Genomic DNA, 11,902 nt, shown 5'->3' with positions numbered 1-11,902 from the left:
TGAATATACAGCTTCTACCTTCCTCCTGAGTGGTTGTTTTTTGTTGTTCCATTTATTCCATATTTCTAGGCCCATCTGGCTCTGTGCTGCCTTTCCAGGAACCTGGGCTTAGTTATTCAGTGGAATAAAAGCAAAAAAAACCCAAAAAGCAAACCAACCAACCAAAAAACAACCGAACAAAACCCCCTACAGTCCAAAAGAAGGACCTGCACATCCCTGAGCAGCTGAACTGGCTTGCTGAAAAGCGTTTTGCCTGTGGCCTGCTGAAAGGGTCTTATTAAACTGTCCATCACGGGATTCAGTCTTTGCAGTGTCCCAGTGAGACCCCTTGGCTTTGCCTCACGGAAGGAGTCGCGTTGGGCACTCACAGACACGACCATCTGCTCTTGTCTGGGCAACCACAGGGAAGGGTTTTCCTGTGAGAATGGCAATCCCTCACAAGGCAGCGGGACAAGGCTGGGCTGCAGGGTGCCAAAATAACCAGTGCCTTGTTTCATGGCTCCCCAAAGACTCGTGAACTCTTTAGACACAAGCCTAAGTTCCCTCCTCCCGGAGCAGGTGTGGGAAGGCTGGGCTGGGGTACGGGAATGCCGGTGCTGGAGCCCTGTGCTTGCTTGTGCTGGATTAGCTGCTCCTGGTGCCTCTGTGGGGGGCTCATCCATGGGTCTCTGGGGGGGAGATGAGTGACAAATGGGAAAACGTGTTCGTGTTCATCTGAGCAAGACAAAGTGAAGACTAATTGGAAGGACAGACTTTCTGAACGGAGGGTTTCCATGGTTTTATGATTGCAGGTTGATGTGAAATCATTTCATGGGACTCTTGACACCTCTACCTTTGTACCACCGTGCCAAGGCAGAAGAGATCTCTTCCACCGTACCTTCTGTCAGTTATCTTTGTCTTGTTCTTATCCCGGGTAGTATTTGTAGTTTCTAGTTGCCATCATCTTCAGTTTCCCATAAAGCAACCTATCCACGAGGAAAGTCTTGCTTCTGGCTTGTTGTTCAGGGGCTGCTGTGTTCTGGCACGACGTGGGGGCTGCAGCATCTGGGGGGACACACAAATAAATACCTGGGACTTGTGTGGAATTTGGCCTGAAATGGCAGCAGAAGGTTGTGATATCTGGCATGGGGAAAGACAAAAGGCAAAGCAACCCTTCATGACTTTAATTCCTCCAGTCTGGGGAGTGTTCAATTCCCCTAATTGGAGAAACAGCAGAGAGGTTCTGTTGGACATTGCCTCATGCTGGGGTAAGGTCAGACTGTGGTTTGTTGGTGAAAAGCACTTATAGGTAAATGCCCACACTAAAGCCACACTGCTCTAATTTTCCTGTCCCTCTCAGCAGATCCCGGGGACAGCAGCATCACCCTGAGATGAGCCGCCTGTAGCCGGGGCTGACCCCGCTACCAGGGCTCCCTGCCCTGGGACCATGAGGAGCCGTCTGCCGGCATAACAGGAAGATTTTGTGGTGTTTTTTCTTTCCTGAACCTCGTGAAATTTCATGTGACGGCAGAGCTGCTTCCTACACACCCCCCTTGTGTCCCCTCGCAGCCGGGGGCCACCATGGCGGCGAAGCAGCCCCCGCCGCTGATGAAGAAGCACAGCCAGACCGACCTGGTGAGCAGGCTGAAGACGCGGAAGATCCTGGGGGTCGGCGGGGAGGATGACGACGGCGAGGTCCATCGCTCCAAGGTGAGGGCAGGGCAGAGGGAAGCGTGTGTGCAGTAAAAGGCCTTCTGTCTGGGCAAACTGAGGTGGTGTGGGTTGTTGGGTTTTTTTTTAGCATCTGACTTCTACAGCCTCTTTAGCAAAAACGGGGCTCCCAGCTCTGTGGGGCTTCTGTAAAGCGAGGGGTGAAGGCTGTGGTGGCATAAGCAACGCTGCCTTTGAGCAGTGATGGACCACACAGCCTTCTGGGTGCATGGGAGCTGCCCAAAATGGCTTTTCTTGGTAACAGGGCAAGCTCTGCCTTCAAGCTACTTTAATCCATCCCTGAAATTGTATTGCCGAGACACCCATGAGCTAGCTCGGAGGTGGTGCCTTAGGAGTGCGGCACCATCAATGCCTAATCAGCAGGTGGCCTGGACATGGGAGTGGGGATTTAAGCAGGAAGAGGCCTGGATTGCAGATCAACAACGTGTTTCAGTGAAATACCAGAGCCGGATGACAAGGGTGAGCTCTGCAGGAGCCCTGGCCTGGATGTTCTCTGGAGAACTTGCTGGCAGGGCATTGCCTGGCTCCTGCCTGTGCGTAGGCAGCAGTGTGCAGAGCTCTCTGAGAGCTTTCTGCAACCAAAAGGTCCCCCAGTACCTTTCCCTGTTGCTGGTCCGTGTAGCTTTCCCATCCACATGGTTTGGGGCATCGCTCTGGGCAGTGCCAATGTGAGAGTGGGACGGATGCTGTGACACCCTGAGGGCTCTGCTGGAGCCTGTGTCCATCGGGGTGATTCTGTGACACCCCAAGGGCTCTGCTAGAGCCTGTGTCCATCTCCTCCCAGGCAGTGTCTGGGAGGAGAGCGTTCCTACTTGCATAGATAAGAGGAGAGAAGAGTTAATGCTGACCCTGCCCCAGCCTCACGCAGAATGTGGATGATCCCAGTATGGGGGCAGTAGAGGCTGCAGCTCCTGATGGAAATCAAGGCAGCCTTTGGCAGGTGTTGGGACCAAGGGGTCACAGGTGAATCTTTTGTCCTCCTTCCAGCCCTCTTAAACTCCCACATGGGGTTAGGTATGCATTTTTGGGGCTGGTCAGTACTGCCTAAAGGCTGGGGAAGGGTCTGCTTGGTCACCTTATGTGTTTTATTTGAATTTCAGATTAGCCAAGTGCTGGGAAATGAAATCAAGTTTGCTGTCCGGGAACCGCTGGGGCTCAGGTAAGTTGTTGGGCCACCGTGGAGCTGGGCTGTCTGAGGGCCTTCGGCCACAGCATCCCAGACAGTTCTGGCTGCTGTGCCAGCATCAATGCTCCCTGCGGAGGCTTCTCGGGGGCTGCAGGACCAGACCAGCTCTGCTTTCTGCTCCCATAAATCAGCCTGAGGCCTTCAAGCTCTTGTTCCGCAGCAAGTGCTGGGAGCCACAGGGGCTGGAGGTGCTTGTGTGGGGCTGGAGGAGCTCAAGTATCCTGTGGGAACCTGCCTCTGCGCCACCCTCTTGGCAGGGTCACTTCCTTCCTCTGCTTGGGTGAGGGGGATTTCTCCTGTCTCACCAGCGAGGCCAGTGTCTGCAACGCTGAGGCTGGAGCTGTGGGGAGCCCAGTCCTCCTGCAGGAGGCTTGTGGCTGCCTCGGTAGAGTGAGGGAGGGGAGATGAAGGCTGATGACCAAGCAGGCAGTCAAGAATGCTTTGTGAAGTGTGAGTGATGGTATTGCCCCCTGTGCTCATGCCAAGTTCTCTGTCTTCCCTCCCACACAGGGTCTGGCAGCTGGTTTCCGCCATCATGTTTTCCGGGATCGCCATCATGGTAAGTGAGGGATGTGGTCCTGGGTACTGCCAGCTCCTGGCTGCCAAAGGGGTGCCCCAGGGTGGCTCCTCGGCCCCTGGCATTTATCCCCCTCCTCTGCCTCCAGCAGCTGCCGACGCTTTCTCTTGTGAGGCCTTTGCCCTCACCGTGTCTCGGTAATGGGCTTTGCTAGCAGTGTCCTTGGCAGTGTGTTCCCATCACCGGAGTCTGTTTTCATTAGCAGGGTCATAAACCACAGACGGCACGGCAGTCTGGGCCATAGAAACTGGCCACGAAGCCAGTAGCTGACATGCTGATATTTCTTGCGCCTCTTTAATTTCCAATTTCCTGGCCAGTGGCTCCCATCCCATAAAGGCTTGCTGTGGGAGTGCTGCTGCCCGAGAGGGCAAGTTGTTATGGCTCAGGCTGCTGAGTCTCTCCCTTGCCTCTGCCAGGCCCTTGCGTTCCCTGACCAGCTCTACGAAGCCGTCTTCGATGAGGAATCTGTGGGCAGCAAGACTCCCATCCGGCTCTATGGAGGAGCCCTCCTCAGTGAGTGCCATGCCACTGCCCCCGGGGCACGCCGCTGCTGCACAGAGTGAGGGGATGAGAGCCCAAAATGGCAGGAGGGGGTCAAAATCTGTGCCCAGCAGGACAACTGCAGCCGGAGAGCAGAAGACCTGCTCTTAGCAAAGAAATGGTTGGTGTAGGGGTATTTTGAGATGCTCAGCTACTGCTGTTTTTAACTGGTTGGGGCTGAGGCTCACTGTAGGCAGGGTAAGAAGGGCTGTGCACACTCTAAATACCTGGGGGTCACCCCCAAGTGCCCCAGCAGAGGGGGATTGCAGCTGGGCTGGGAGATGGGGTGCTGGGCTGGGAGATGGGGTGCTGGGCTGCAGCTGGGGCCAGACCCTCCTGGTGGGAGCAGGAGAAGGGGCAGGTGAGGGGCCCGAGAGTGTGAGGGGGGCCCAGTGAAACTGTCTGGGGAAGAAAATGAGCGGAGGATTGAAGCAGACGGGGGTTTGTGAAGCCCTGCACCCTGCGCTGCGCCCGCTGGTGCTGCCAGACTGCAGGGAATGCACCTTCGGGGTTCCAAGCCGGGGTCCCCTCTGGGGCTGGCACGCTGCAAAGGGCACCAAAGGCCAGGCAGGTGCTTGCAAAGTCGTGTTTTTGGCGGGGGCGCGGCTGGGGCTGAGGGCAGGGGGTCGGGTGGGATGCTCGGGTTGGCTCCTTCCTGCAGCCTGCAGCGGCACCCGGCGGGGATGGCTGGAAACGCGGCGGCATCCCTCCTGCATCCCTCCATCCTCCCGTGGGAGGTCCTCTGGGGGCAAGAGGGTGGGCTGCCCTCTTGCCGGTGGTCCCCCCCTTGGCTCTCGGGCAGCTGGCCTCCCCTGTCCCTCTGCAGGTATCTCGCTTATCATGTGGAATGCGCTCTACACAGCCGAAAAAGTCATTATCCGCTGGAGCCTGCTGACAGAGGCGTGCTACTTCGCCGTCCAGTTCCTGGGTGAGTGAGTAGGAGGGAAGAGGACAGCAGGGAGGAGGACACCCAAGGATGGGCATCCCACCTCTGCCCCCCCGCCACCAGGAGGGAGAAGCGGGAGGAGGGCAGGAGTGAGAGGGGGGACCACAGGCAAAATTGGAGTTGCGGGATGAGGTTCTGGGGAGGCAGAATGGACGCGGGTGATGGGAAGACACTGTCTCTGCCACCCGCAGATCCCCGGCTGTCCCCGTGCTGCCTCTGGCTTGTACTAGAGATGTCTCCTTTGCTCTGCAGGACTCACAAAGATAATCTGGTCCCGGGAGCATCTTCCCTGCCAGCTGCTCTCCCTTTTCCTTCCCCATGGAGTAGCCTCTACCTTGGGCTCCTCACCGAAGGGTGCCCAGGTGCCGGGGAAACAACTTTCTCTGACAATTCATTTATTTTTTTTTTCCCTAAAAGCATCCTGGCCTTCATAGCCAGCACAGGTCATCTGGAGTGGGCTGCCTAGATGCTGGGGCTAATAAGAAAAGGCTGTAGCAACCTACATGAAAAAAGGCGGATGTTTAGTCTTACCAAAACAGAGAATAACAGCTCAGCTTGTTTCTAGGGAGCTTGTCTATATTTAACAATGAAGAGGGGGTTTGTATGTTTATCGTATGTTTATTGGCAGCTCACTACCTGTGTTATAAGGTTTAGATATGGGCTGTGTGTTGGTAGCCAAAAGAAGAGCTCAGAAAAGAGGTAGTGTGTGTGGACTACACTTATTTTCTGCAGTTGAAAAATGTTTACCATCAGCACTGAGGTGGTCAAGCCACAAAGCAAACTCAGGAACATGCGGCTCCCACAATTAACAGCTAAGCGTGACGAGTTTCACATCTGCTCGAGTGGCCGTTTTGGGCTGTGGCTTCTTGAATGTGGGGCTGCCTTTAAAGCAAGGTTTCTGTAAGTGAGAGCTCCGGGGGCCATGGGGCCGTGGCTACCGTTGAGGCTGCGAGATCAAGGTGGTGAAGAGCCTCCGCCGTGGGTTCGGCGTGCGTGTGAGCCTGTGCTGAAGGCTTCTACGTTAGAGGGCAGTAGAAAACAGCTTTGTGCTGCTTGTCTCCCTTTGTGGTTTTTTTTTTTCATCACCAAAACCTCTGCCTTGTCTCTCTCCTTCTCCTCCAGTTACCACTGTCTCCCTGGTCGAGAGCAGCCGGATAGCCACGGGTGCCGTGCTCCTCCTGGTCAGCCGAATCCTCTTCATCCTCATCAGCATTTATTATTATTACCAAGTTGGACGCCGCCCCAAGAAAGTCTAAATCCTGGGCTTTTTGTCATGGGAAGGGTGGGAGGGGGGGGTTTGTGTCGGTAATTTTGCATTATAACTTTTTTTTTTTTTTTGTTAGTCCCTTTTTGTTCTAAAGTGGTTTCCTTCTTTTCCACTTACCGGCATGAATCAGTGTGTAACTCGGTGTTGGTGGCATTGCCAGGTGAAATGTGTGTGTGTGGGGGAGCAGCATCAGGCGGGCCTCCCCCCCCTCAACCTCCCCAGGAGGAGGCGAGGAGCAGCGGGAGGAAGGCTCAGGGAGGCGTGGGCCTGGCAGCCTCAGGGAAAAGAGCCGGTTTCCCAGGGGGGGGAACTGGCTGATGGGCTCACAGGCTCTGAACCTGCTGGAAACAAAGCACAAAATCAGACCAGCACATTGAAACCAAATCCCTGAGGAGATGGGGCGGTGAGGAACCTGCCGGAGGACTCGGCTACTCCCCGTGGTAAGTCTTACTCCTGCCTGGTGGAGTGTCCCCTCCTCCTGTACAGCCCCTTCCCCTTTTAGCAAGTATTGACTGTCCATGGAGCCGGGCAGGGCAAGGTCGAGTTCGGCGCTTTGCAGCCCCCTCTTCTTTCCTTCCACCAGGGGTGCCACCCTTGTCGTAGTTTTGCACTGGGTGCTGTGCAAAGGAGCTTGGCAGGAGCTCGAGCAGGAGAGGGAGACAACCCTTGCTGGTCCCCTTTTCAGGGACAGCACTGGGCACAGCTGAGCAGCTTGAAATATGAGATTTGAGATGTGAAGGAAGCTCTTGGAAATAGCCGGTTGAGCACAAAGACATCCCTTTGCTTGGGATGTCCCATGAAGTTTCTGTCCCCTTCGCCCCGGAACACTTCCTACAGTTGCAGCTTTACTGACGGTGGTGGTAGTGGTGGACATGAGATTAGCTTCTGGATCTCCAGGGCCTGGAGCGCTGTTGTGTTTAGCCCTGGTAAGAGCAGCGCGAGCACCAGTACAGCTGCTTGGGTGGGTGAGCAGCCCCTGGAGATGAGTCCCAGCAGTGGGAGATGGTGTTCCAGCTCTGCTGATGTGCAGGCATCGCAGCTCTTCTGACTTTAAGAAGGGAGGACCAAAGTTTGTAGCACTAAGATACTTAACTGGGACGAAGAAGAGCAAGGAGCGGAGTGTATGAAGGCACCATTGCCTTTTCTAGCTCAGTCAAGGATGGACTAAATGGCCTTTAGTACTCACTGGCCAGTTTCTCCAACGCCTACTGGGCTTAACAGCCTTGGCTGCCCTACTTCCTAGCGCTTTCCTGGTGGCTTATCCCTGTCCACAGCTGGAGGCGGCATTTTTTTTGCTCTCCATGGAACTAAAGCCAGAAGGTCCGTGTACAGGACATGGACTTCTTACTCATGCGCTGACTGGATCAAAGCATGCCCTGGGATAGAGCTGGCGTCCCAAAAATCCCAGAGAAGGATGCCTACGCCAACAGAAGAGCTTGTGTGGACAGCAGCCCTGCAGCCACTGGTGAGACTGGGATCTACGGCTGTCGCTGTGTAATATCTTAGTAGAGTTAGTTAGAAGGTGGTAGTGGGTAGTTCCTGTGTGTTGTGTTAGTGCTTTTGGCATTTAGAAGCAGCTGCGTAAACTTGGGACACTGTGCGCATTGTACCTACTGGCCACGCAAAAATGTCCGTCGGGCAAAAATACTGGAAGTCGTTGAACCAGGAAACACCACGACTACTATTATTTTTATTTATTTTTTTTTTTCCGAAGAAGTAAATCAAAAAGAGAGGCAACATCCGTCAGCAGGCTAGATTCTGGAGCCTCCCAACAACACACGCCTGCCCGGATGCTCTCAACACGGCCAAAATACGATGCTGAGCAACTAGAACTTATATATTTAAGAGGAGCCTTCCAGTCCAGGTGGGAGAGTTGGACCCTGAGAGGGAAACCTTCTCCTTGTGAGGCAGGAAATGATCGAGCACAGTCCGGCAAGTGTGAGGGCTTAGAGGGAGCGGTGCTGGGGGTGTGTGTGTGTGGGGGGGTGTCGCTGTGGCTGCTGCTCCCCTCGCCCTGCGTGCCGGGGCAGTGGCAATGGCTCCAGCGCAGCGCTTTGGCTGTAGGTCTTGGTACAGGTATGTGGAGCTTGATTCTTTGTGTTTTGGGGTCATGTGAATGTATACACAGACTGAGCGTTGGTTTGGGTTTTTTTTGGGGGGGGGGGGGAGAGGTGGGTGGGAAATTGTGTTTCTAGAAGAAGTAAACCCGACCACAGCAAAAGCAGTCTTATAAGAAGAAGGAAACGGAAGGTCTTACTGCTGTCCTCCCATCTGTGTTGGTGCTAGGAACTTACTTAGGATTCGGAGTCTGGAGGTGGCTGCCTGAGTAGCGTACCTTCCAATGTCATCCAGCAGGCGAGAGAAATGAGTTACTGCCCCATGTGAGAGCAGGTCTCTGAAGACTTCTCGATGGTTAAGTCAGGTAGGTGAAGCAGTTATATTCCAAAAGAGCTTCAGATCAGGTGAGGTCAGGTTCCTGTGGTCCCCTGCTTAGCAGCTGCCTCTGCAAAACTTAAAACTCTGAGCCATTTCTAGTTTTGCCAGTCAATGTCTTCTGCTCCAACACAGAGCGCAGCCTGGGGGAATGGCCGTGGAAGAGATTTCATGCTAGTCCTGAAAGGGGAGAGATGAAGTTGTTTCGTTTTCATGCTTCTTGCTCCATCGTGCTCTAAATGGACCATGTAGAGAGAGGAGAAACGTGCCCAGGCCCACCTGAGGAGGTGAATTTGTAGCAGGTGAGGTCGAGGGGGGAGAGTTTCTCAGGATGGAGCTACCTCAAGGGCAGAGCATCTGCGGGGCTGCCAAAAAACCAACTGTGGCTGGTTGTCTTCACTCTGGTGCGTGGGGGTGGGAGGGAGGGAGTGAGGAGGATGCTGAAGCGTTTGCATAGCACTGCATCCCTAAGGACAGGAGTGCTGGCATCACAGCTGCAGGTGGTGGCTGAGCACATAATTAGGGATCAAAAGCCTGAGGCATCACTTCAGGCTCTGCTGAGGAAAAAAAAAACAAAAACAAAAACAAACCTCCATCTCCACAGGCCTTGGTTTCCTTATCTGTGAAACGGTGCGAAAAGCCTGGGACTGATGTCACCTCCCCCAGGAGACAAGTTTGCCAGGAATTATCCTGCTTACGTTTGCGTAATGCCCAGGGTTGGAGTCGTGTTCCCCAGAGGGTTGTGCTCTGAGCAGGCACAGTCCAGGACCACACCCCCCCCCCCCCCGCCCCAACTTTCTTTGCGAGAGATGGACCCAGACCCTCCTGTTCACAGAGCCCTCGCTTTTGAGGGTGAAGAAAGCTCATCGTTCACATAGAACTCCCGACATCGCCTTAACTCCTAACCGATATCTGGCAAACTGGAGCTGGTGACAAAGGAGAGGCTCTGTCTGGCCTAAGGTGGCCTCTTCTTCCAGGTCAAGGGTTTTTACTTGGGCTGGGGTGGGGGTGGGCAGGGGAGAATGGGACACTTCAGTTTATACCTCATTTTAGCTGCTGTACCTGAGTTTATTCTTTCTCCTCTGGTAAGAAAGTGACTGTACCTAACACCAAGCAAATAGTGAAAAATTAAAGCCGTTTCACTTCACTGTCACAATATCTTTCTTTTATTTTTTTATTTATTTTTTTTTTTTTAAGAAACGCACACAAAAAACCGTGCAGAGAGTGCTTCAGGCTTGTGTTCTGCTTTATATTACCAAAAAAAAAAAAAAAATTTCCTTTCAATATAAAAAAGCATTACAGTAGGGAATACAGGATAAATTAGCTCCACTATCTAATAAAAAGAACATTTACAGTTTGATTTTTTTTTTAATTTTTTTTTTTTTTAAATAAATTTCAAACATTATTTCACACTCGGCCCTTTTCCCAGGCATTCGTGACAGTCATTTGAGCATTAAATACCAGGGGGGAGGCAGGGGTGCGCTGGGGGGGGGAGGGGCTGTGGGCTCGCTCTCTACCCCTTCCAGCCAAGGGCCAAGGTGCTGGGGCTGTGGTCATGGGGGGGAGGGGGGGGGCTATAGCCACAGAGGTGGCAGCTCCCTCTGGTCCCCAGCCTGCCCAGGGGCTCTCTAGCCAGCAGCGAATCTGGCCCGAGCCCCTGACCCCAAAATAGCCACCGGAGCTGTTAAAAAAGAAACAAAACCAAAACCCAAATATAAAAATACAGTTGCTTCTCCTGCCTGCTGTTCTGAAAACTACTGTACAAGGGAGGGGGCAGCCGTGTAACCGAGGGACAAAACCCAACGGAGTCACACGCTTTGCCGTAACAGCAGTGGGGGTGTGGGGGTGTGTGTGTGTCTGCTTTCTGGGCTTGTCCCTTCCTTAAATTCTGCCCCCCGGGGGGGTGGTGGTGGGAGGGGTGGGAATTCCTTCTGCCTGTTACTGACTTCCGCAGGTCCCCCCTGGACTTGCACATCTCTCTCTCTAGCGCTCAGTTTCTAAGGTGCTGCCTGGGCGTTGCTGGGGGGGGGGGGGTCGTCTCGGGCTGTGTTCCCGGTGGCACAGCTGGCCAGCTGCAGAGAGGATGTGAAGCCTTCACCCAGAAAAGAGCAATGTGTGGGGGGGGGCGGGGGATGAGAGAGGGTAAGAGAGGAGAAACAGCTGCGCAAAAAGCCAGAATAACACAGAAACAAGGGGCCTTTTTGAAGGTACGGGGACTACCACGAGGGAGGGAAAGGGAGAAAGCTAAAAACCAGGCAAAGCAGTAAGTACAGAACTGGGAAAGCCAAAGAGGACCAAGGCAGCAGAGATCCTGCTTCGGGCACGTGTATTTATCACTTAGCATTCCGCCCGCTTTGGTCCGGTTCCCCCAGCTCTGACAGCTTTTCCCTCGTGCCACCGGTGGCAGAAAAAGGCTTTAAGGCTTTTTTTTTTTTTTTTTCCTTTCCCCCTTCAGCCACCCACCACGCACAAATCGGGGTGTTCACCTTCCAGGCTCTGCCCTGAGATGGCCAGGCCTTTGCAGAATAAACCGAGGGGAAAAGGGGGGGGGGGGGGGGGGGGGGAATACATGGAGATAGGGAGAGGCAGTTCTGCTTCTCTCGCTCGCCTCCAGCCAAAGTACTATCCCTGCTCCTGGTTCTGTTGGGGAACAGGTTCTGTTCTCTCTCCCTGGGAACTGCTCTCCCGGAACAGCCGTGGACACCAGCTCCCGAGGCAGGAGCAGACCAGATAAGCTCTCCTCCTGCTCAGCCCGTTCCCTGCAAGACGAGGAGACGCAACAGGTCGGTTCCCCCCCCCCCCCCCCCCCTTAAGCGCAGCACCTGCTGTCAGGTACAAACACTGCTGGGTTCTGGCCAGCGAAATGTGTTTTCTTTCCTTCATTAAACAACAGACCAGAATTTAATGTTAAAATGCCTCATTAGAAGCAGATCCAGAAGGAACTAGCTCAGCAAAACTTTCCACGAGGTTTAATGCAACATCTGAGGCCGCTCAGCAGCCCTGGCCTCCCCTTCCCTTACTGGAATATGCTGTGACCCGCGGGGGGGGGTTCAGCTCTACCTGCTGAGCCCCTCTGCTGCTGATGGGCAAATTGCTGCTCTCAAATGAAGCCTGAAAAAGCTCTAATGCCTCTTCCTGTTCCTTTGTATCCTGATTCCCCGACCTGGACATTTAGCCAGGGCCGTTGTCTGTTATGGACCAGTCTTTGCTGCTGCTTTCCTTCGTCCCCTGCTGCCTGTGCAG

At 54.0% G+C, this 11,902-nt stretch overlaps 1 protein-coding gene across 1 annotated transcript; it reads left to right on the top strand.

Moving 5' to 3' along the window:
• The first annotated feature begins 1,342 nt into the window (after positions 1–1,342).
• Positions 1,343–6,337, top strand: TP53I11 (tumor protein p53 inducible protein 11). Its single transcript, XM_074149691.1, has 6 exons — positions 1,343–1,689; positions 2,811–2,869; positions 3,407–3,455; positions 3,890–3,986; positions 4,840–4,941; positions 6,082–6,337. Exons 1-6 carry the CDS (start codon positions 1,561–1,563, stop codon positions 6,213–6,215), a joined length of 570 nt encoding a protein of 189 aa, XP_074005792.1. The 5' UTR covers positions 1,343–1,560; the 3' UTR covers positions 6,216–6,337.
• Positions 6,338–11,902: the final 5,565 nt, after the last annotated feature.

Source organism: Numenius arquata, chromosome 6 (assembly GCF_964106895.1).
Source record: "Numenius arquata chromosome 6, bNumArq3.hap1.1, whole genome shotgun sequence".
In the NCBI taxonomy this organism is placed as follows: Eukaryota; Metazoa; Chordata; class Aves; order Charadriiformes; family Scolopacidae; genus Numenius; species Numenius arquata.
This window is presented reverse-complemented; position numbering and strand designations above follow the sequence as displayed.